This window comes from Callithrix jacchus, chromosome 22, assembly GCF_049354715.1.
Source record: "Callithrix jacchus isolate 240 chromosome 22, calJac240_pri, whole genome shotgun sequence".
Lineage (NCBI taxonomy): Eukaryota > Metazoa > Chordata > Mammalia > Primates > Cebidae > Callithrix > Callithrix jacchus.
This window is the reverse complement of record NC_133523.1, coordinates 42736171-42761227: the sequence shown is the minus strand read 5'-3', so window position 1 is coordinate 42761227 and position 25057 is coordinate 42736171. Positions and strand designations below refer to the sequence as shown.

The 25057-nt window shown below is 53.5% G+C and overlaps 1 protein-coding gene across 2 annotated transcripts; it reads right to left on the bottom strand.

Moving 5' to 3' along the window:
* Positions 1–244: 244 nt before the first annotated feature.
* On the bottom strand, positions 245–23269 carry NUCB1 (nucleobindin 1). 2 transcript variants are annotated; one of them, XM_035287537.3, is made up of 13 exons: positions 22981–23269; positions 22671–22816; positions 20239–20346; positions 15140–15272; positions 10508–10611; positions 9694–9879; positions 9328–9418; positions 4082–4140; positions 3712–3804; positions 3548–3640; positions 2042–2212; positions 1449–1551; positions 245–1164 (listed from the first exon to the last, which is right to left on the bottom strand). In XM_035287537.3, exons 2-13 carry the CDS (start codon positions 22803–22805, stop codon positions 1046–1048), a joined length of 1395 nt encoding a protein of 464 aa, XP_035143428.1. In that variant the 5' UTR covers positions 22806–22816; positions 22981–23269; the 3' UTR covers positions 245–1045. The 2 variants fall into 2 exon arrangements, with proteins under 2 accessions (XP_035143428.1, XP_035143427.1); XM_035287536.3 differs by having other exon boundaries at positions 23233–23269.
* Between the last annotated feature and the right edge of the window lie 1788 nt (positions 23270–25057).

Here is a 25057-nt window from a genome sequence, read left to right as displayed (position 1 = left end):
GCACTCCAGCCTGGCAACAGATCAAGACTCCGTCTCAAAAAAAAAAAAAAAAAAGAAAGCTTCATCCCAGGTTTGGCTTTTCTGTCCGTGGCTGCAGCCACATCGGGGCAGACAGAAAGATGCCAGGACTGGGCCTCACAGAAGTGATGTTGAATCAAATCTTCAAAGGTGGGGACTCTGGCAGGTGACGTGGCAACAGGGTTTTGGAGGGACCGGTATAGATACACAGGCAAAGGGCCATGCATTTGTTCCAGAATGTATATTTAGGTGGTACTGGAGCATGGAACAGGAAGCAGAGCAGGGTGACATGAGGCCAGAAAGGTGGGTGGGACCAGCCTCCAGGGGCTGCAGATGAGGCTGAGGGGCTGGGACCAGGTCCTGGAATGGGGGCTGGGACCCTTCTGGGGCTGTGGGGAAGGGTCTGGGGTTCAGGAGGTCCAGGAGGAGTCTGGCAATGAGCTGGCTGGAAGCCAGGGGCTCAGGGAGGCCTGGGCTCCTGGTATCAGGGTTCGCTGGCTACACAGGATCCCCTACCTCTGGCACCCAGCTGGAGAGAGGACGCTGTCTTCGAGGTATCACTGGTCCCACAAAAGGTCTCAAGGGACCACCCCGTGCCCCTGTTAACCAGAAGCTTGGCCCGGAGCAGCAGGCGGGACTCCAGTAGCTGTGGGCATACAGGGTGCCAGGGCCACGACCCGGGCAGCTGAGGCTGAGCCGCCTAGGAACGCAGGCTCGGAGCAGACCCTCTTGGGACAGACAAGAAGGGGAGGGGGGCTTCCCTAAGTTAAGCTGATCACAGAGCGCCTACTGGACGTGAGAGAAGGCAGGCCCTCAGAGGACAGAAGGGAAGGACCACAGACTCAGAGGCTGTGCAAGTGGAGACAAGTGGACCCGGAGCAGCAGCAATGCGTGAAATGCCAGCCTGCGCCCCCGCCCCAGCAGGCCAACATGGTGCCGGTCCCCAGGGAAGCTGACTGTGCCACTGCATCCAGTGCCATCAGCTGCCTTGGAGCGTCAGGAGTCCAGAGCGCTGGGGTTTGGAGGCTCACAGATGCTGGGAATCTGGCTGGGGCACCTCAGCCTCAGGAGGTTGCTCAGGAACTTTCTTTTCTGAAGCGGCCACCTCCTTCTGGTCACCAGCTGGAGCTGGGACGGGTGCATCGTCTGGAAATGGAGGGAGGGAATGGTGGCACTGGACATCCCAATTCCACCTCCCCCAGGATCCTGGAGGCCCAGCCCCTCCTCCCTCACACCCATGGGTCCCAGCCCCCAGCGCCTCCTCCTTCAGACCCAGGGATCCAGGCCCCCAGCCCCTCCTCCCTCAGACCCAGGAGCCCAGGACCCAGCCCCTCCTCTCTCAGATCTGGGAGTCCAGACCCCAGCTACTCCAACCTCAGACCCAGGAATTGTAGCCCTGCAGCCCCTCCCCCCCAGGCCAGGGCCAGCACCTGTGTCTGGGTGGAACTTGAGCCTCCCCTCAGGGTCTGCAGCCGGGGCCTGGTGGCCTTGCTGCTGCTGCTGCTGTTTCCGCTGCTCCATGTGCAGTACGGCCTGTGGAAGGTGGGGGTTGCACAGACAGAAGGGTGTGATGCTGGCTTAGGTCCCCTAACTGAGACTCCACAGCAACCTGCTAAGTGGTCACTGGCCAATCCCTTCTCCATGGGCCTCAGTTTTTCTCTTTCATTGACAGTTGGGCTTAGTAATAGTCAAGGATCCAGTTCTCCCTCCTGTCATGGTGTGGGTCCTGCGGTGGGACAGGAAGCCCTCGCCCAGCCCTGGCTGAGTCTGCCCTTCTCCCGCTCCTGGGCCTTTCCCTTGTCACTTACAGCCTTACTGCCCTTATCCAACATGGCAGTCACAGAGCTGTCAGAGACGGGAAACCATCTGCTCTTACTCAATATGGCGGCAAACACTTGAGACTCCCCCAGTGATTAACAAGGTGGCCACAAGCCTTCCCAGCTTCTAGACACCCGTGGGGACATGGACAAGGGCAGCCAGAGACTCAGCAGATGGAAATGGAAGCAGCTTCCCCTGCTGTCACCTGCTGCAGCTCTCTCTTCTGAGCTTCTAGGCGGCCCTGGGACCGCCCTAGAGCCTCTGTCTCCTGGCTGAGGCGCTGGGCCTTGGCATTCAGCTCTGCCTCCCGGGCAGCCAGCTCCTCCTCGAAACGCCGCAGCTCCTCCTCCGTGTAGGCAGGGTGCATCTCCACCGTCTGCAGGGTGGGTACAGGGACCATCAGGGCACAGGTCCAACCTCAGCCACTCACACTGGAGAGGACTATACCAATGTGGGAGGTGTAGAGGAGGCTGGGAGGCTAGGGCCGTGTGCGTGGGCAGAGGCCCGAGTGGGAGGTGGGAGTGGAATACAGACTGAGACGCAAGGCCAGGCACTGTGGCTCACCACTGTAATCCCAGGACTTTGGGAGGCCAAGGTGGGAAGGATCGCTTGAGGCCAGGAGTTCAAGACCAGCCTGGGCAACAGAGCAAGACCCTGTCTCTAGAAAATTAGGGGGGCATCTTGAAAAAATATAAATAAATAAATAAATAAATAAATAAATAACAGACCTAGATTAGCTGGAGCTGAGCCCAGGAATTCAAGGCTGTGGTGAACTATGATTACTCCACTGTACTCCAGCCTGGGTGACAGAGGAGACCCTGTCTCAAAACATATAAATAAATAAATAAAAAGAATGACTCAGATGAGCTGGGCATGCTGGCATGTACCTGTAGTCCCAGCTAATAGGGAGGCTCAGGTACGAGGATCACTTGAGGACAGGACTTTGAGGCTGTCATGGGCCATGATTATACCCCTGCACCCCAGCCTGGGTAGTCCCAGCACTTTGAGAGGCTGAGGCGGGTGGACAGCTTGAGTTCAGGAGTTTGAGAGCAGTCTGGCCAACATGGCAAAACGCCATCTCTACCAAAAAATACAAAAATTAGCCAGATGTGGTGGCACACGCCTGTAATCCCAGCTACTCAGGAGGCTGAGGTGGGAGGATCGCCTGAATCCAAGAGGTGGAGGTTGCAGTGAGCTGAGATGGTACCACTGAGCTCCAGCCTACAAGACAGAGCAAGACCCCGTCTCAAAAAGAAGAAAGAAGGAAAGGAAAAAGGAAAGGAAAAAGGAAAGGAAAGGAAAGGAAAGGAAAAAGGAAAAGGAAAAAGGAAAAGGAAAAAGGAAAAGGAAAAAGGAAAAGGAAAGGAAAAGGAAAGGAAAAGGGAAAGGAAAGGAAAGGAAAGGAAAGGAAGAAAGAAAGAAAGAAAGAGAGAAAGAAAAGACGCTGGGCGTGGTGGCTCATGCCTGTAATTCAAGCACTTTGGAGGCCAAGGATCACCTGAGGTCGGGAGTTCAAGAATAGCCTGACCAACATGGTGAAATCCTGTCTCAAAAAAAAGAAAAAGAAAGAAAAGAAATGAAGACCCAGAGATGGGGACACACTGACCCAGGAGACTGGCCGGAGACCCAGAGGGAAAGAGAAGGGGCCTGAGACTCTGAAAGAAAGGTCATGGCTAGAGGTTCAGGACTCCGAGTATCCCCAGGTCCTCACCTCCCAGCCGTCCCCGGTGTCCCCAAACTCCTTCCTCTGAGTGGATGCAAGGAACTCCTCCAGGGTCACGAGGCGGTCCTGGTTGGTGTCCACCTGAGGAGCCAGATAAGGGTGAGTGACAGAGCTGCGGCCCAGTCCTCTCACCCACCTGGCACCCCCCTCACATTCTTCATCACGTGCTCCCGCATGCGTAGCCGCTCCTCCTCCATCTCCCGCATGTCGTCCTCCTCATTCTTTGGGTCGTACACCTTCTCCAGCTGCAGGGGCAAGCGAGAGGCAGCGGGCTTTGAGTGGTCCCAGGCAAGCTCATTCCCAGGCTACCCCTTCCTCCTTAGACTCAACCCAACTTCACCTCCCAGGAGTCCTTTGGGAATGCCAACATTCCTGGAAGCCATTTTTGCCCCAGGGGCTGATGGGAGTTGTAATTTTCACTGAGCTCCCATCCAGGGGCATTTAAGGGGATGGCTAAGAAGCAGCAAGTGTCTCGTCTGGGTGGGCATCCGTCCAGGTGCCCGAGGCTTCTAAGATGCTCACCTCCTTGGTGAAGAGGGCCTCCAGTTCCTGCTCATCCAGGACACCATCACTGTTGATATCTGAAGGGAAGGAGATAGCAAGGTATCAGGGGACCAAGGACAAGGCGCATCAGGTCCCAGGTGAAGAGATTTTTCGGCCGAGGTGGAGTCTGTTATCAGAGGACAGGTAACTACGGGTCTCCCACAGTGGAATGGTAACCCTCAGGCTTTCCCACCCCACTAGGCCTGTTGCTAGGGCCACTGCCTAGCAAGCAGGGTGCTTAGAATGGAACAGATGAGGGGTGGGGTTTGCAGAAACATGCTTGGGTCACTGTCATGCAGGATTCTCTGGCCCTGGCATCCAGTGTTCTGGGCACAGAGTTAGCTCCAAGGTTATCAGGGACCTCTGGCTCCAAGAAAACCAGGCCAGTGCCAACTCCAAGTGCCAGGAGAGCCTCTCCTACCAATACACCCCTCACAGCTGCAGGGCTCCAGGCTGAGTTGGCCACACTCACTGTCCTCACCATTGGCCCTCCTCCTTCTTTGGCTTCCTGAGATGAACACAACCTGCTCCTGTGGAGGAGGCCGGGAACCCTGATCTTGCAAATCCAGTGGATCATTTTCCACCTACACAGGACTTGACTTTCTGCCCTTGGGTTACATAACATGATTCTATCCTCTCTGGCTGCCCCTTTGTCTCCTTGTCTGGCTCCATCCTCTTCCTGACCTTGACATGCTAGTGCGGTGCAGGGCTCAGGCCTGGGGAACTGTTCTCTGTCTAAACTCTGGATCTGCGCTGTCCAACACGGTAGCCACTAGCCACATGGACTGTGTACATTCAAATTAAGAATAAATAAAATTGCCTAGTGTGGTGGCTCATGCCTGTAATCCCACCACTTTGGGAGGCTGAGCCGGATGGATAACCTGAGGTCGGGAGTTCAAGACCAGCCTGACCAACATGGAAAAAACACCATCTCTACTAAAAATACAAAAATTAGCCATGTGTGGTGGCACAGGCCTGTAATCCCAGCTACTCGGGAGGCTGTGGCAGGAGAGCTGCCTGAACCCGGGAGGCGGAGGTTGCAGTGAGCCGAGACCACACCATTGCACTCTAGCCTGGGCAACAAGAGCTAAACTCCATGTCAAAGAAAAAAAAAGAATAAAGAAAATGTAGGGGCTGGGCTTAGTGGCTCATGCCTGTAATCCCAGCACTTTGGGAGGCTGAGGCAGGAGGATCAGCTGAGGTCAGGAGTTCGAGACCAGCCTGGCCAACATGGAGAAACCCCATCTCTACTAAAAATACAAAAATTAGCCAGGTGTGGTGGCAGGTGTTGGGAATCCCAGCTACTCAGGAGGCTGAGGCAGGAGAATCGCTTGAACCCGGGAGACGGAAGTTGCAGTGAGCCGAGATTGCGACATTGCATTCTAGCCTGGGCAACGGAGTGAGACTCTGTCTCAAAAACAAACACACAAAAAAACTGAAAAGCTGGCTGGGCATGGTGGTGCACGCCCAGCTACTGTTGAGGAGAGTCACTTGAGAGGAGGTCTGGGCTGCAATGAGCCACGATCACACCACTGTACTCCAGCCTCGGTGACAAAGGAAAACCCCATCTCTAAAATTAAAAAAAAAAATTAAAAATTAAAAAAGATTTAGGGAATGTCTGGTTTAGGGAGACCTAGTCTGGTCTGTAGGGATTGTCTGATTAAAAAGAATTAATAAGGTTTTTATTTTTTTGAGACAGGGTCTCACTCTGTCACTCCTCTGTCAGGCTGGAGTGCACTGGCATGATCATAGCTCACTGCAGCCTTTAAGTCCTGGGCTCAAACGATCCTCCCACCTCAGCTTCCCAAGCAGCTGGGACTACAGATGCGCATCACCACACCCAGCTAATGTTTGTATTTTTTTTTGTGGAGATGGGGTTGAGCCATGTTGCCCAGGCTGGTCGCGAACTCCGGGACTCAAAAGAGCCACCCAACTCAGCCTCCCAAAGTGCTGGGATTACAGGCATGAGCCACCACATCCAGCCCAAATGTCCTCTCTAGAGCTGTGCCGAGACTCCAGTACAGCAGCCCCTAGCCACGTGGGGCAATCGAAATAAAAATTAATATCCAGTAGAATGAAAACCTGAGATCCTCAACATTATGCTAAGTGAAATAAGCCAATCACACAACAAAAGACAAACACTGAAAGGTTTTACTCACAGAAGTACCTAATACAGTCAAAATCATAGCGGGAGAAAATAGAATGGTGGCTGCCAGAGACCGGGGGAAGAAGAGGAGGGAGAGTTGTTGAATGGGTACAGTTTCCGTTGTACAAGATGACAAGAGTTCTGGGGACCGGTTTCATGACGGGGTAAATATACTTAATACTGTTGAACCGGCCGGGCACGGTGGCTCGCGTCTATAATTCCAGCACTCTGGGAGGCCGAGGTGGGCAGATCACCTGAGGTCAGGAGTTCGAGCCCAGCCTGACCAATATGGAGAAACCCCATCTTTACTAAAAATACAAAATTAGCTGGGTGTGGGGGCACGTGCCTATAATCCCAGCTACTTGAGAGGCTGAGGCAGGAGAATCGCTTGAAACCAGGAGGTGGAGGTCGCATTGAGCCAAGATTGTGCCATTGTACTCCAGCCTGGGGGACAAGAGTGAAACTCCAGCTCAAAAAAAAAAAAAAAAAAAAATACTATTGAACTGTACAATTAAAAATGTTTAAAGCTGGATGCAGTGGCACACACCTATAGTCTCAGCTGCTCGGGCAACTGAGCCAGGAGGGCTGTTTGAGGCCAGGAGTTTGAGTCCAGCCTGGACAACATAGCAAGACCCCCTCTCAAAAAAAAAAAAAAAGCAGGGGGTGGTGCCGGGTAGGATGGCTAGTGCTTGTAACTCCAGCACTTTGGGAGGCCAAGGTGGGTGGATCGACTGAGCCCAGGAGTTTGAGACCAGCCTGGGCAACATGGCAAAATCTTGCCTTTACTAAAAATTAAAACAATTAGCCAGGCATAGTGGTGCGCGCCTATGATCCCAGCTACTTGGGAGGCTGAGGTGGGAGGATCATTTGAACCCGGGTGGTAGAGGCTGTGAGGTAGTACACATCACTACCTGAGACCCCATTATAGAACCTTCACTTATTCTTTTTTATCTTTTATTGTTTCTTGAGATGGAGTCTTGCTCTGTCGCCTAGGCTAGAGTGCAGTAGTGCGATCCTGGCTCACGGCAACCTTTGCCTCCTGGGTTCAACCGATTCTCCTGCCTCAGCCTCCCAAGTAGCTGGGAGTATAGGTGGGCGCCACCACACCTGGCTAATTTTTGTATTTTTATTTACTTTATTTTGTATTTTTAGTAGAGATGGGGTTTCGCCATGTTGGCCAGGCTGGTCTCCAATCTCTGGCCTCAGGTGACCCACCCACCTCGACCTCCCAAAGTGCTGGGATTCCAGGTGTGAACTATCGCACCCAGCCTCTCTCTCTCTTTTTTTTTTTTTTTGAGACAGAGTTTCACTCTTGTTACCCAGACTGGAGTGCAATGGCGTGATCTTGACTCACCGCAACCTCTGCCTCCTGGGTTCAGACAATTCTCCTGCCTCAGCCCCCTGAGTAGCTGGGATTACAGGCACGAGCCACCATGCCCAGCTAATTTTTTGTATTTTTAATAGAGATGGGGTTTCACCACGTTGACCAGGATGGTCTCGATCTCTTGACCTCGTGATCCACCCACCTTGGCCTCCCAAAGTGCTGGGATTACAGGCTTGAGCCACCGCGCCCGCACCCAGCCTCTCTTTTTGTTTTGTTTTGTTTTGTTTTAATAAAGACAGGGTTTCACTTTGTTGTCCAGGCTGGTCTTGAACTCCTGGGCTCAAGCCATGTTCCACCTTGGACTCCCAAAGTGCTGGGATGACAGGTGTGAGCCACACCACCCAGCCCCGGATGCATCTTATTTTCAATGGTACATTAGTTTAATTGGCAGCTTATGTAAAACGCTAGCACCTCTCGTACTCTCTAGTCTCTTGGAGTTAGTACAGTATGGTATGATCTGTGTGCCTGACCACTGCCCTGAGGGGAGATACTTTCTTTTATTGACAGTTGTATCCACAAGGTCTTGAGAGAGCTTGGTCCTTAGAGAGAGCTTAGTGAAGGTTTGCTGAATGAATGAGTCAGGGCTTGCTAAGCTCTTCTGACAGGCTGGGACAGGGTGCTGGGCATACCTGAGGGGTCTTGGCAACCCCAGGCCACGTTTCCAGACAGGAAGAGACAGACTGAGGGGAGTGTGCCTTTGATCCACCATAGAGAAAGGGCTTTCCGCTGGGCATGGTGGTTCATGCCTGTAATCCCAGCATTTTGGGAAGCCAAGTCGGGCAGATCACATGAAGTTGGGAGTTTTAGATGAGCCTGGCCAACATGGTGAAAACCCACCTCTACTAAAAATACAAAAATTAGCAAGGCATGGTGCTGCATGCCTGTAATCCCCGTTACTCGGCAGGCTGAGGCAGGAGAATCATTGATCCAGGGAGGTGGAGGGTGGGGGTTGCAGTGAGCCAAGAACACACCACTACACTCCAGCCTGGGCAACAGAGCAAGACTGTCATAAAATGAAAAGAAGGCTGGGTGCAGTAGCTCACACCTGTAATCCCAGCACTTTGGGAGGCCAAGGCAGGTGGATCATTTGAGGGCAAGAGATCAAGACCAGCCTGGCCAACATGGTGAAACCCTGTCTCTACTAAAACTATAAAAAAATTAGCTGGGCATGGTAGTGTGTGCTTGTAGTCCCAGCCACTCAGGAGGCTGAGGTAGGAGAACTGCCTGAACTGAGAGGTGGAGGTTGCAGTTAGCCAAGATCGCGCCACTGCACTCCAGCCTGGGTGACAGAGCAAAACTCCATCTCAAAAAAAAAAAAAGAAAAAGAGAAAGGGCTTCCCAGGCTTCTGGAGGGCTGATTCTTTGGGAACAGCCCACTCCTATCGACAGGGCGCCCAGAGGGGACCAGGGCTTTTTTTGGGCTGCTGTGGGAGGGAACGCAGGCCTAACCAAGCCTGGTTTGCTCAGACAGTGGACACCAGCTGGTCCTTAGAACCCCAAGGTCTGGTGTTTGCATGAAAAGTGGCCCAACCCTTCTGTGCAGATTGCAGCCTTACAGCAGGGAGAGCCAGCGGCTCAGCTCTCTCAGCCTGATGGAGCCCTCCTGGGACAGACACACCACTCTTAGCATTCAGGTCCCAGAAGGGTCAGAGTCTCAGGGTTCATCCTGGCCCTGGAACTCCCTCCCCACCTTACCATGCAGAATGAAGAAGGTCTTGGGGTTAAACCTGTTGGGGTCCAGTCCATCCAGCTCCTCCCACACCTCCTTCAACTGGGCTTGGCTGCCCTGTGGAGGGGAGAGCCAGGAGCTCATGAGCAAGAAGTCTGGATGCCATGGGATAAAACCAAATATCCCCTTACCCCCATCCAACAAACCAATCATCTCCCTCAAGCAAGAAAACAAAGAAAACTACAACTCCCAGCAGCCCCTGGGCAGCAGGGTACAATAACAGGGAGTTTTTGCCTCTATGGCTCCTGGGAGTTGTAGTTCTTCAACTGCTTTCTTGACTTGGGTTTGATTGAGCTGGATGTGGTAGAGTCAGCACAAATGGGGTTCCTCACAGGCACGTTGACTTTGGGGTGCTCGCGGTGCCGGCGCTGTTGCTCTTCCAGCTTCCTCTCTGCCTCCTTTCTCTGCTCCTCTCCCAGTGACTCCAGATAACGCCGTCTCTCGTGTTCCTTAAGCATCTCGTAGCGCTTGAACTCTTCATGATGGGCTGCGTCATACTGGGCAAGGTCCCGAGTGGCCTGGGGAAAGGCACAGGGTCATTGTCCTCTCCCCGCTATGCCCTGCCCCCGATTCCAGCCTGGAAATGGCAGGCCCTTGGCCCTGAACCTGGCCAGGGGCGGCCCCAACCTCTACCTGTCTTATGTCTCCTGTCCTGATGTGTCCCCCCACCCCCTCCTTTTTGTTTTGAGACGGAGTCTCATTCTATTGTCTAGGCTGCAGTGCAGCGGCATGATCTCGGCTCACTGCAACCTCTGCCTCCCAGGTTCAAGCGATTCTCCTGCCTCAGCCTCCTGAGTAAAACCTCCAACATGGTGAAACCCTGTTTCTACTAAAGATACAAAAATTAGCCAGGTGTGGTGGCACGTGCTTATAATTCCAGCTACTCGGGAGGCTGAGGCAGGAGAATCACTTGAACCCAGAGTTGGAGGTTGCAGTGAGCCAAGATCCTGCCACTGCACTCCATCCTGGGACACACAGTGAGACTGTCTCAACAACAACAAAAAACCCCACCTAGCCCTCTGCCAGCCTCCAACCTCAGAGACCATTAGCAGGCCTGGCAAGCCGGCTCATGTCCAAGACACTGTCCCCTTCTCCCTTTCTGCAAAGCTTCCCTCAATCCTCTGCCTCTGAAACCACTCCCGTTACCGTCTGGATCAGCAGCTCCAGGTCACGGGCCTCGAATGTATGCTGGTTCTGAGGGTCCAGGTGTTCAAACTGCTTCAGGAGATTCAGATGATCCACCTGTACATCTGGAAGAAAGAAGAGTCCAAACCTCAGGGAGAGGATTGTGGCTTGTCTAAGCTACCAGCTAGCAAGTGGCAGAGCAAGGATGGGAACTAGCCATCGGATACCCCAAACCATAACCCACCACCGTTTCCTTTTCTTCTTCTTCTTTTTCTTTTTTGGGGGACAGGGTTTCACTCTTGTCACCCAGGCTGAAAGGCAGTGGTGCGATCTCAGATCACTGCAACCTCGACCTCCTGGGCTTAAGCAATCCTCCTGCCTCAATCCCCTGAATAGTTGGGACTACAGGTGTGTGCTATCACACCTGGGTAATTTTTGTATTTTGAGTAGAGATGGGGTTTTACCATGTTGGCCAGGCTGGTCTTGAACCCTTGACCTCAGGTGATCTACACCTCCCAAAGTGCTAGGATTACAGGCGCAAGCTACCCCAGCCAGCCACAACCACTCTTTAAACAAACAAACAAAAAACACGAGAATTTTTGGTAAAGCGTCAACCAGTCTTAGGGGTTACACTGTGTGTGCTCCTAACTTCCTATGTTGAAATCCTGAGCCCCAGTACCTCAGAATGTGACCTGATTTGGAGACTAGGCCTTTGCAGAGGGAATCAGGTTAAGATGAGGTCATTGTGCCGGACTCAGTGGCTCATGCCTGTAATCCCAGCACTTTGGGAGGCTGAGGCGGGCAGATCAGGAGGTGAAGAGATGGAGACCATCCTTCCCAACATAGGGAAAACCCATCTCTACTAAAAATGCAAAACTTAGCTGGGTATGGTGGTGCAGGTGCCTGTAGTCCCAGCTACTTGGGAGGCCGAGGCAGGAGAATCACTTGAACCTGGGAGGCAGAGGTTGCAGTGAGCTGATCGTGCCACTGCACTCCAGCCTGGTGATAAAGCGAGACTCCATCTAAAAAAAAAAAAAAAGATCAGGTCCTTACTTAACTGTGGGCCCTAATCCAACATGACTAATGTCCTTATAAAAAGGAGACATTTATGGCCGGAAGCAGTGGCTCATGCCTGGAATCCCGGCACTTTGGGAGGCTGAGATAGGAGGATCACTTGAGCTCAGGCAGTTGAGACCAGCCTGGACAACATGGCAAAACCCCATTTCTACAAAAAATACAAAAATTAGATACATGCAGTGGTGTGTGCCTGTAGTCCCAGCTACTCAGGAGGCTGAGGCAGGAGAATCACTTGAGCCTGTGAGGCGGAGGTTGCAGTGATCAGAGATCGTGCCACTGCATTCCAGCCTAGGTGATGGAAGTGAAACCGTATTTCAAAAAAAATAATGGGCCGGGTGCGGTGGCTCACACCTATAATCCCAGCACTTTGGGAGGCCAAAACAGGTAGATCACCTGAGGTCAGGAGTTCGAGACCAACCTGACTAACGTGGGGGAACTCCATCTCTACCAAAAACACAAAACAAGACCATGCTTTAATCCCACCAACTCAGGAGTCTGAGGCAGGAGAATCACTTGAACCCGGGAAGCAGAGGTTGCAGTGAAAGCCACTGCACTCCAGCTTGGGCAATAAGAGCAAAACTCCGTCTCAAAAAATACCCCCAAATAAATAATAATAATAATTTATAAACAAAAAATAACAATAAAAGGAGAAATGTGGGCCAGGCATACAGAGAGGGAAGATGGTGTGAAGACAGAGGGAGAAGACGGCTGTCCGTAAGCCAAGGAGTGGGGCCTGGAGCAGACCCTCTCTCACACGCTGGAAGAGCCAGTGCTGCCAACCCCATCACCCGGACTCTGGCCTGCAGCCCCTGAGCCGGGCAAGTTCTGTTGTTGAAGCACCTGCCCAGGGGTACTTGGCTACGGCGGCCTCAGCAAACACATGCAGCCTGGCTCGTATGGGAGTTTCCGAGCGGTCAGGAAGGGTAGGGTTCCAGGCAGGAAGGGACAGCACATATGCCGTCAGCACCCATTTATTCACTGCACACACGTCTCCCCTGGCCTCTGGGGACCCAGGCCTGTGCTGTGCCATGCTGGACCCAGAATGAATCAGCTCAGCCCGCCCTCATGTGGCCCTTGGTCAGGTGGGAGGAAAGACCCCCCCCCCCCCCCCCCCCCACACACACACACACACAGAAGCAGCTAGAATCTGGGAGGCCCAGGCTGCAGTGGACGCAGCTCTGACCCTGGCTAAGCCCAGAGGTGCAACAGGCGTGCAGGACACATGGACAGACTGAATCTCAAATTCATTATTTGTGCCGGGAATGGGTGTTGAGCCGCTACTCCACGCTGACCCAGTGCTGGGTGCTGTGGTCACAGCAGGAATCAGATGGTGACAGAATCCTGCCTCTTGAAGTTCAGGCGTGGTGGCTCATGCCTGTAATCCCAGCACTTTGGGATGCCAAGGCAGTCAGATCACCTGAGGTCAGGAGTTCAAGACCAGCCTGGCCAACATGGTGAAACGCTGTCTCTACTAAAAATACAAAAATTAGCCGGGCATGGTGGCAGATGCCTGTAATCTCAGCTACTCGGGAGGGTGTGGCAGGAGAATCGCTTGAACCCAGGAGGCAGAGGTTGCAGTGAGCCGAGATTGCACCACTGCACTCCAGCCTGGGCAACAGAGTGAGGCTCCATCTCAAAAACAACAATAACAAAAACCAAAAGCGTTCTGCCTCTTGAGGACCCAGTCTAGAGAGACAGAATAGGCGACCAAAGGGTGGACGAAAGACTACCAAGGACACAAATAAATGGAGGCTCCTTCACGCAGGACGGCCGGGGCGGGGGGTTGGGGGGCTCCCTGAGGAGGTGATACTCCAGCCAAGATGGAAGCTCCACGGACTAGGCAAAGAGCCCCGAGAAGGAATGTCACAGGACAGCGGGGTGAATGGGCAAAGGTCTCGAGGCTGCCCTCCAGTAGTTTCTTTTTTTTTTGAGACGGAGTGTCGCTGTTGTTACCCAGGCTGGAGTGCAATGGCACGATCTCAGCTCCTGGGTTCAGGCAATTCTCCTGCCTCAGCCTCCTGAGTAGCTGGGATTACAGGCACCACCATGCCCAGCTAATTTTTTGTATTTTTAGTAGAGATGGGGTTTCACCATGTTGACCAGGATGGTCTCGATCTCTTGACCTTGTGATCCACCCGCCTTGGCCTCCCAAAGTACTGGGATTAAAGGCGTGAGCCACCACGCCCGGCCGCTGCAGTGTCTAACAATGCTGATGCAAGAGGGTCAGGGTGCACAGGGAAAGGGCGGGCCGGGCTGATAGGCTCAAGGGATCATCCTGCCTCAGCCTCACAAGTAGCTGGGACTATCAGCCCGAGTCCCCGTGTCTGGCTAATTATGAATTATGATAGTGACTTTTTTTTTTTTTGAGACAGAGTCTTGCTCTATTGCCCAGGCTGGAGTGCAGTGCCATGATCTCAGCTTACTACAACCTCTACCTCCTGGGCTTAAGCAATTCTCCTGCCTCAGCCACCCAAGTAGTTGGGATTACAGGCGCAGCCACCACACCTGGCTAATTTTTATATTTTCGGTAGAGATGGGGTTTCACCATGATGGCCAGGCCGGTCTTGAATGCTGGACCCCAAGTGATCCACCCGCCTTGGCTTCCCACAGTGTTGGGATTACAGGCACGAGCCACTGTGCCTGGCCATAGTGATTTCTTTTTTCGAGACAGTGTCTCCCAGGCTGGAGTGCAATGGCACAATCTTGGCTCACTGCAACCTACACCTCCTGGTTTCAAGCGATTCTCCTGCCTCGGCCTCCTGAGTAGCTGGGATTACAGGCATGCGCCACCATACCCGGTTAATTTTGTATTTCTAGTAGAGATGGGGTTTTGCCATGCTGTTTGGGCTCGTCTGAAACTCCTGACCTCAGGTGATCTGCCAGCCTCGGCCTCCCAAAGTGCTGGGATTAGGGGCATGAGCCACTGTGCCCGGCCATGATAATGATTTTTATTATTTATTATTATTGTGTTGTATTTTTAGTAGGGACGAGGTTTTGCCATGTTGGTCAGGCTGTTCTAAAACTCCTGACCTCAGGTGTTCTGCCTGCCTCAGGCTCCCAAAGTGCTGGGATTACAGGCATGAGCCACCGTGCCCAGCCAATAAGAATTTTTAAAAACAGGCCGGGCGTGGTGGCTCAGGTTTGTAATCCCAGCACTTTGGGAGGCTGAGGCGGGTGGATCACGAGGTCAAGAAATCAAAAATAATTAGCTGGGCATGGTGATGCATGCCTGTAATCCCAGCTACTCAGGAGGCTGAGGCAGGAGAATTGCCTGAACCCAGGAGGTGGAGGTTGCGGTGAGCCGAGATCGCGCCATTGCACTCCAGCCTGGGTAACGAGAGCGAAACTCAAAAAAAAAAGGATTTTTAAAAACAACGAATAGAAGCAGAATATAAACAGACAGCATGGCAATTAATATTAAGTCATGCCGGGAGGAATGCTGTGTAATCTCCCATGCACGTTTCACAGCAGGGAGGGAGGCCTCACCTGCCTAGCACACCAACACCAGGAGGCTGGGAGCGAGGACACCCCTCCCCACCCCTCCCTGCCTGCCCCTCCCGCCCGGCCCCTGCTCACTGGGCTCCTGCTGGGCGTCCATCTTGGCCTTGAGCAGCATCCGCAGCCGCGACACCTCCTGTCGCTTGAGTTCATCCAGCTTGGTGCGGACGTGGTGGCTGACGAAGTCCAGCTCTCGGCTCAGCTTCCCGCTCTGGGGGGAGAGGAGACCTGGGTCAGCCTGGGGGCCCGGCAGGGGGCATGCCGGGTGGCCTAGGCCTGCTCTCTATCTTCTCTGACAGCTTCTTACACGCTTTCTCATGCCCCAGTCTTTTTTTTTTTTTGAGACAAAGTCTCACTCCTGACCCCAGGCTGGAGTGCAGTGACACGACCTGGGCTCGCTGCAACTTCCACCTCTCGGGTTCAAGAGATTCTCCTGCCTCAGCCTCCCGAGTAGCTGGGATTACAGGCGCCCGCCACCACACCCAGCTAAATTTTGTATTTTTAGTAGAGACAGCGTTTCACCATGTTTGCCAGGCTGGTCTCGAACTCCTGACCTTAGGTGATCCGCCCGCCTCAGCCTCCAAAAGCTCTGGGATTACAGGTGTGAGCCACCGTGCCCAGCCCTGCCCCAGTCTTACACCACCCCTTCCCTGCTTACAGTCCCCCAGCTCCTCAGAGTCTCCAAGAAGGACAGGTCCCAGCCCCTCAGCCTGGCATTCGAAGCCCTGCCCACCTCTGCTGCTGCATGTCCCATTATTCAACAAATCACATGTTTAGGGCCAGGTGCAGTGACTCATGCCTATAATCCCAGCACTTTGGGATGCTGAGGTGAGTTTGAGACCCGCCTGGGTAAGATGGCAAATCCCTGCCTCTAGAAACAATAAAAAATTAGCTGGGGTTGGGAGCGGTGGCTCACGCCTGCAATCCCAGCACTTTGGGAGGCTGAGGTGGGTGGATCACAAAGTCAGGAGATTGAGACCATTGTGGCCAACACGGTAAAACCCTGTCTCTACTAAATACAAAAACTAGCCAGGTGTGGTGGCAGGCGCCTGTAGTCCCAGCTACCCGGAAGGCTGAGGCAGGGGAATCTCTTGAACCCAGGAGGCAGAGGTTACAGTGAGGTGAGATTGCGCCACTGCACTCCAGCCTGGGTGACAAAGCAAGACTCTGTCTCAAAAAAGAAAAAATAAAATTAGCTGGGCGTGGTGGCATGAGCCTGTAATCCCAGCTATTTGGGAGGCTGAGGCATGAGGACCACTAGAACCTGGGAGGCGGAGGTTGCAGTGAGCAGAGCGCCAGTGCACTCCAGCCTGGGTGACCGAGCCAGACACCATCTTGAAAAAAGTAAAAAAAGAATCCCCTGAGATCCCTCACTTCGCCTCCAACTCTCTCTCACACACACACTGTGCTGAGTGCCTTCTCTGAGCTGCCTCTACTATGACCTGGAACTGGATCTGGTTCTCCATCAGAGCTGACCCTGCTGCTTTCCCAGGGCTCTCCAGTCCTCCCTGGACAAAGTCCCTCAGCTCAGTACTCAAGACCTTGCAAAGCCATACACGGTGCCCCACACCTGTAATCTCTTTGGGAAGCAGGAGGAGGCAGGAGGATCCCTTGAGCCCAGGAGTTTGAGACTAGCCTGAGCAATGTAGAGAAACCCTTTACAAAAAATAAAAAATTGGCCTGGCAGAGTGGCTCATGCCTATAATCCTAGCACTCTAAAAGATTGCGGTGGACAGATCATGAGGTCAGGAGTTTGAGGCCAGCCTGGCCAACATGGTGAAACCCCATCTCTACTAAAAATACAAAATTAGCTGGGCGTGGTGGCGCACACCTGTAATCCCAGCTACTCGGGAGGCTGAGGCAGGAGAATTGCTTAACCTGGGAGACAGAGGTTGCAGTGAGCCTAGACCATGCCATTGCACTCTAGCTGGGCAACAGAGTAAGACTTCGTATCAAAAAAAAAATTAGCCAGGCGTGGTGGCACTTGCCTGTAGTCCCAGCTAATCAGGAGCCTGAGGTGGGAGGACCACTCAGCTTGGGAGGTTGCGGCTACAGTGAACCGTGACTGCACCACTCAACTCTCCATGTCAGCCTGAGTGTAACAGAGCAAGACTCTGTCTCTAAAAAAAAGCCCTGCACGACCTGGCACCCACCCACCCTTCCGGCCCCATGTCCCCATCTTTCTATCAGTCACAAGGAAACACCAACAAAAGTGAAATGCACCAGGCTGGGTGCAGCAGCTCACGCCTGTAATCCCAGCACTTTGGGAGGCTGAGGCAGGTGGATTGCTTGAGGTCAGGAGTTCGAGACCAGCCTGGCCAACATGGAGAAGCCCCTTCTCTACAAAAATTACAAAAAATGAGCTGGGTGTGGTGACATGCGCCTCTAGTCCCAGCTATTCGGGAGGGCTAGGCAGGAGAACCGCTTGAACCCAGGAGGTGTAGGTTGCAGTAAGCCAAGACTGTGCCACTGCATCCAGCCTGGGCGACAGCGTGACTCAGTCTCTCCTGCCCATGGGGCATGGCCTTTACAGAGGCAGCAGGGCGAGGTGACTGAAGTCCGTCAGAGTGACCAAAGCCAGTCACACGCCTCCACTAATCTGGCCTACGACTCACTGGAAAGTCTTCACGCCCAGGAGGAAAAGCCACTTGGCCAAGGTCCCCTGGACAGTGAGGATGGGAGGCCGGTGTCTAGCCTGATGACCACAATGGAGTCACTGTCTTCCCAGTTGGGGAGTCCCTGGGGCCTGGGTTCAAATCCCAGCCCTTAAGTGACCCAGCACAGCCCTTTCCTGCTGTGCACCTCAAAACGGGCTGGGCAAGGCATGGTGATTCACGCCTGTAATCCCAGCACTTTGGGAGGCCAAGGCAGGCAGATCACTTGAGGTCAGGAGTTTGAGACCAGCCTGGCCAACATAGTGAAACCCCATCTCTACTAAAAATACAAAAATGAGACCGGGCACGGTGGCTCAAGCCTGTAATCCCAGCACTTTGGGAGGCCGAGGCAGGTGGATCACGAGGTCAAGAGATCGAGACCATCCTGGTCAACATGGTGAAACCCCGTCTCTACTAAAAATACAAAACATTAGCTGGGCATGGTGGTGCGTGCCTGTAGTCCCAGCTACTCAGGAGGCTGAGGCAGGAGAATTGCCTGAACCCAGGAGGTGGAGGTTGCGGTGAGCCGAGATCACGCCATGGCACTCCAGCCTGGGTAACAAGAGGGAATCTCCATCTAAAAAAAAAAAAAGGCTGGGCATGGTAGCGTATGCCTGTAATCCCAGCTACTCAGGAGGCTGAGGCAGGAGAATCGCTTGACCCTGGGAGGCAGAGGTTGTGGTGAGCCACGTTGTATCATTGCACTACAGCCTGGGCCACAAGAGTGCGACTCCATCTTAAAAGAAACACAAAACAGACAAACAAACAAAACTTAGCTGGGCATGGTGGTGTGTGCCTGCAGTCCCAGCTACTTGGGAGGCTAAAGCAGGAGGATCATTTGGACCTGGGAGGTGGAGGCTGCAATTGCCCAAGGTGGTGCCACTGCACTCCAGCCTGGGCGACACAGCGAGACTGTCTCATACAAAACAAAACAAAACACAAAACGGGCTGATGTCACTGCTGCTGACTACCGGGATAACTGACATTTATTGCAGGCTTGTGATGAGCCAGGCCACATTCTCGAAGTATGGATTATCAGTGATTTGCACAACCAGTCCTCACAATAAGGAGGACTCACATATTAGCCCGTTTTCAGAGAGGGAAACCAAGGTACAGGGGAGAAGGGCGGCCCGACACAGCATCGGGGGAGCTGAGGTGGACCCAGCCCCCATCTGCTATGCACCCTGCCTGCCTAACTGGCCTCTCTGCTTCTGCTTTTTTTTTTTGAGACAGAGTCTCACCCTGTCGCCCAGGCTGGAGTGCAGTGGCACAATCTTAGCTTATTGCAACTTCCGTCTCTGGGTTCAAGTGATTCTCCTGCCTCAGCCTCCCGAGTAGCTGGGATTACAGGCATGCACCACCATGCCCAGCTAGTTTTTTGTATGTTTAGTAGAGACAGGGTTTCACCATGGTGGCCAGGCTGGTTTTGAACTCCAGACCTTGTGATCCGCCCACCTCAGCCTCTCAAAGGGCCGGGATTACAGGCGTGAGCCACCGTGCCTGGCCTGGCCTCTCTGTTTTTGATGTCACTTCGCAGGCACATGACCTTGAGCAAGCCAGGTGGCCTCTCAGGCCTCAATTTCCCCGCTTGGACAATGGGAGGGGCTGGACTCAGTGGCTCTGCCTGTCCAGCATCCCAGGCTGGGTGGATGGTGACAGATGAGGGCGGTGGGAGTGCAGAGAAGTTTCCATGAGTACTAGGGGCTACCTCCTGACCAGTCCCAGGCCCCGGGGCCCCTTGTGGGGAGAGGTGTTTGGAGAACTGGGGGCTGGGGACAGGGACCTGGATCAGGCAGCCTCCTCCCCCATGGGGGACTCTGCATCATCTGCTCTCCTCGGGGGGAGTGGGGGTGCTGGGGCTCTGGCTCAGCCAGTTAGGGCGAGACCCAGGCCCATGAGAAGCAGAGGCCCTGCTACCAGGGTTTGGTGTCCTGCTCTGTGAAATGAGGACAATGACAGTGCTCCTAGAGGCCTGACATGGAGTCCACAGAGACGTGAGGGACACCAGCACCTCCCCTGTTTTGAATTCTGTCTCTGCAGAAGGCGCCATAGGAGCAGTCTGTTAAAGCAGCCCTTCCAAAACACTTGCTAAGGAGTGTCATGTGCTCTTCCAAACCCTGACACACCTTCCTTTGGAAATTCCAAACCCCCAAATCCTTCCCTTACACATTTTCCCTCGGAAAATCCAAACCTGAACCCTGCGCGACAGGCTCTGTGATGACTTCCATTTTTACAGGTGGGGAAACTGAGGCACGGTGAGGGGGGCAGCCCATAGCTAGGAAGTGGTAGAGCTGCAGCAGAAAGTCTGCCCGTGGGGTCCGCACTAACTACGTATTCTGTGTTCCCCAAAGCTCTTCCCAGCTTGTGATCCCAAGAAGCAACTTCTCCCTGAGTCTCACTTTGGTGATCTCAAAGACAGGCAGAGCTGGAGCCATGCGGCCCCCTTGAAGAAACCAGTCCTCTCCTGAACTCTGCCCTCCCAGCATGTGCCCCTCCCACAGCCCCCACTGCCCGCAGCTGCACCTTGATGTCCTCCGCATTGGCAGCCTGCAGCTTCTCTCGGAAATGCCCATCTGTCTCCAGCACGTCGATGACCTCCTGGAGGTACCGGTGGTAGTACAGGCCCGTGTCCTGAGGCAACAAGGACAGACATAGCAGCCCCTGCTCCCACCACCCCCCCTCACTGCTGTGACTGCTATGGCCTGCTCCCTGGGGCAGCTGACAAGGGACTCAGTTTTTACCTTTTCCCACATCTGTAGCAAAGATGAAATGAAAATCACATCAGTCAACACGCAGCCCAATACTGCTCAGAGTGGATGCTCAGAGTGGACACAACTTGTTGGGAAGCCATGAATCATACCTTTATCCATCCATCCATCCACCTACCCACCCATCCATCCGTCCAGGCATCCACCCACCCATTCATACATCCCACCCACCCATCTAGCCACCATCCATCCATCCATCCATTAATCCACTCATCCATCCATCCATCTATGCATCCACCCACCCATCTATCCACCTGTCATCCATCCATCCGTCCATCCATCTACCCATCCATCCACCCACCCACCCACCCACCTATCCACCTATTCATCTATCCATCCATCTACCCACCCCCTCACCCATCCATCCATCTATCCACCCACTCATCCATCCACCTACCCACCCACCTATCCACCTATTCATCCATCCATCCATCCACCCACTCACCCATCCATCCATCTACCCACCCGCTCATCCATCCACCCACCCATCAGTCCACCCACCCACCCATCCATCTAACCACCCACCCGCCCACCCACCCACCTATCCATCCATCCATCCATTCATTCAATGAACACTCACCAGGCCCCTATCATATGCCAGACACTGTGAACAACACAGACAAAAGTCCCAGGCCTCCTGGTACCCTCCCTGTCATGCATAGCTGGGTGGCCCTTTACTGTCCCTGGGCCTTCTTTGCTCTTCCTATGTATAAAACAGGCAATATGTCCTCTGCCTCCCAGAGCTGTGGTGAAAAGCAAGTAAGATAAATTGGAAAAGATAAGTAAATAAAATTACAAAAGAGAGAAAGCCAGGCGTGGTGGCTCATGCCTGTAATCCCAGTGCTTTGGGAAGCTGAGACAGGAGGATTGCTTGAGCCAGGAGTCTGAGGCTGCAGTACATTATAATCACACCACCTCACTCCAGCCGAGGCGACAGAGCAAGACCCTGTGTTCCAAACCAAAAAAAAATTTTAATTAAAAAAAAAAAAAAAACAGAAAACTGTCCAGGCATGGTGGCTCATGCCTGTAATTCCAGCACTTTGAGAGGCTGAGGCAGGTGGATCGCTTGAGCTCAGGAGTTTGAGACCAGCCTGGGCAACACAGGGAGATTCTGTCTCTACAAAAAGAAAAAAAATTAGCCAAGAATGGTGGCACATGCCTATAGTCCCAGCTACTTGGGAGTCTGAGGCAGGAGGATCAGGTGAGCCTTGGAGTTTGAGGCTGCAGTGAGCTATGATCCTGTCACTACGCTCCAGCCTGGGCAACAGTGCAAGACTCTATCTATTAAAAAAAAAAAAAAATTATTTACCTCTTTTCCAAGTCTCACAAGATCCACATGATCTCCCTCTCTCCTCCTCACTCTCCCTGTTCCAGCCCCAGCAGCCTCCTCCACGTCCTCAACTTGCTCTGCATTCTCCCACCACGTGGCCTTTGCTCATGCTGTTCCCTCTGCATGGTATGCTCTTCCCCTCACTTTCTCTCTCCCTTGCTCTTGACCTAACATCTCTCTCCAGTTCAGAACTCAGTGGCTCACACCTATAATTCCAGCACTTCGGGAGGCCAAGGTGGGCAGATCGCTGGAGGTCAGGAGTTCAAGACCAGCCTGGCCAACATGGTGAAACCCCGTCTCTAATAAAAATACCAAAAATTGTCGGGTGCAATGGCTCACGCCTGTAATCCTAGCACTTTGGGAGGCCGAGGTGGGTGGATCACCTGAGGTCAGGAGTTCAAGACCAGCCTGGCCAACATGGTGAAACCCCATCTTTAAAAAAAACAAAACTTAGCCTGGTGTGGTGGCGGGCACCTGTAATCCCAGCTACTCAGGAGGCTGAGGCAGGAAAATCGCTTGAACCCAGGAGGTGGAGGTTGAAGTGCGCCAAGATCGTGCCATTGCACTCCAGTCTGGGCAACACGAGCAAAACTCCGTCTCAAAAAAACAAAAACAAAAACAACCCAGAGGTTTAACTGGGGAGTGAAGCAGATTTCCCACACCTCAGAGTCAGGGACCTGCAGTTTTTCACCAAGTCAAACCCCTGCGGCTGGAAGGAATGGCAGGCAAAAGAAAAGCTACAACCGCAGGGCCAGGGAGTCACTGGAGCATCCACCTTAGGGGAATGGTGGTCTGCAGGAATTGTAGTCCTCCTGCAATTCCTGCTGTCCACCTGGCTGCTGGGCAGGGCCACTCACCGGACTCTCAGTCGCAGGGGGCTCCTCCTTGTTGGGCACCCCTCGCTCCAGGGGAACAGCCAGCACAGCGTGAAGCGGGAGCAGCAGCAGCGGTGGCAACAGAAGGAGGGTTCCTCGAGGCGCAGAGGGAGGCATGGCGGCGTGCTCTATGGGGGATGGAGAGGTGGATAACGCATAATATCTGTTCCAAGCCTCTTCCTCCCCTGGAACCAGGAGTTCGTGCTCCCAGCGCCGCCCCCACTTCCAAGAATCAAGACACAATCATTTCGTTACCCAGGCCCCAGAATTCCAGGCCTCCAGCCTTCCCTACCTCCGACACAGGAGTCCGGACCCTCAGACCCAGGAGTCCCGGCTCCCAACACGCTCCTTCCTCCCTCACACTCAGGAATCCAGGATCTCGGCCTCTTCCTCCCCCAGACCCAAGAGTCCAGGGTCCCAGCCTCCTCTTTTCCCAGGACCTAAAGTATTGGCACCCAGTGCATCCTCCTCCCGGACCCCGTTTTCCAGCCCTCTGGCCCACATCCTCCCTAAAACCCAAGAGTCTGGAACCCTGGCCTCTCACCTCTCCTTCACCGCAGAGGGCGTTTTCCAGGGCGGGCAAGGACCTCCGGTGCGTTCTTGGTGATTTCCCCCTTAGGCCACGCCCACTTTTCAACAAAGGCCCCGCCCCAGAGAGGTCTGATTGGTCTATGCTGGCTCTGTACCTTTCATCCCCGCCCAGCTTCCCCGCCCCTTTCCGAAGTCGCTCGCATTTTCGTGAAAGCTCGCCTCCTTTCTCGGAATCCCAGCCTCTTGACGCCACATTTCCTGCCCATGCAAAAAGAGAGAGGAGGCGTTCCAAAGAGGACTACAACTCCCTGCCGGCAGGGGGAAAAATAACTTCCGCCGGCATCGTGGCCCATTCGCTTCATGGGAGCTGTAGTTTTTCTATGTATTTTCGCCCCACGAAGTGCCTGCAAGTTAAGAGTAGTAGCAATTGCATAGCCTTCCTTACGAATTTCTTTCTTCTTCTTTTTTTTTGAGACAGAGTCTCGCTCTGTCGCCAGGTGCCAGGCTGGAATGCAGTGACGCGATCTCGGCTCACTGCAACCTCCGCCTCCGGGTTTAAGCAATTCTCCTGCCTCAGCCTCCCAAGTAGCTGGGATTACAGGCACACGCCACCGCGCCCAGCTCATTTTTTTTGGTATTTTTAGTAGAGACAGGGTTTCACCATGTTGGCCAGGATGGTCTCGATCTCTTGACCTCGTGATCCGCCCGCCTCGGCCTCCCAAAGTGCTGGAATTACAGGCTTGAGCCACCGCGCCCGGCCGAATTTCTTTCCTATTAGTTTTTGAGGCAGGGTTTGCTCTGTCACCTGGGATGGAGCGCAGTGGCGCTATCACTTCTCACTGCAGCCTCTATCTCCTGGGCCCAAGCAATCCTCCCGCGTCAGCATCTCAAGTAGCTGGGACCACAGGCCACAGTACCGTGCCCGGCTATTTTCTTTTTTTTTTTTAATTTTGGGGACCGGGCGCGGAGGTTCACACCTGTAATCCCAGCACGTTGGGAAGCGGAGGCGGGAGGATCACCTGAGGTCAGGAGTTCGAGACCAGCCTGGCCAACATGGAGAAAACCCGTCTCTACTAAAAATACAAAAATTATCCAGGCGTGGTGGAGTGTGCCTGTAATCCCAGCTACTCAGGAGGCTGAGGCAGGAAAATCGCTTGAACATGGGAGGCGGAGGTTACAGACAGCCGAGTTGGCGCCATTGCACTCCAGCCTGGGTGACAAGAGCAAAACTGTCACACACACACAAACATACTCTCTCCCTCTCTCCCTCTCTCTCTCAAAATATTCTAATTTTTACTTCTTTTTAGCCTTTTTTTTAAAAAACATTCTTGGCCGGGCGCGGTGGCTCAAGCCTGTAATCCCAGCACTTTGGGAGGCCGAGGCGGGTGGATCACGAGGTGAAGAGCTCGAGACCATCCTGGTCAACATGGTGAAACTCCGTCTCTACTAAAAAAAAACGCAAAAAATTAGCTGGGCATGGTGGCGTGTAATTCCAGCTACTCAGGAGGCTGAGGCAGGAGAATTGCTTGAACCCAGGAGGCGGAGGTTGCGGTGAGCCGAAATTGCGCCATTGCACTCCAGCCTGGGTAACAAGAGCGAAACTCCGCCTCAAAAAAAAAAAAATTCTTTCACACTTCTCACAATTTTTTTTAAAAGAGATGGATGTCAGGCCGGGCTCGGTGGCTCACGCGGGTAATTCTAGCACTTTGGGAGGCCAAGGCAGGGGGATCACCCCCGCCAAGGGGAGAAGGGTTCAATACCAGCTTGGCCAACACGATGTAACCCAGTCTTTACTAAAAATACAAAAGTTAGCTGGGCGTGGTGGCGCATGCCTGTAA

Bases quoted from the DNA above. Each gene is read 5' to 3' on its own strand.
- NUCB1 (XM_035287537.3), bottom strand. From the start codon at position 22,805: ATGCCTCCCTCTGCGCCTCGAGGAACCCTCCTTCTGTTGCCACCGCTG. The intron at 9,419-9,693 runs GTGAGGAACCCC...TCCCCTCCACAG, and splicing joins ACCCCAAAGTCAACGTGCCT to GGCAGCCAAGCCCAGTTGAA. The intron at 2,213-3,547 runs GTGAGGACCTGG...CCCACCCTGCAG, and splicing joins ACACCGGGGACGGCTGGGAG to ACGGTGGAGATGCACCCTGC.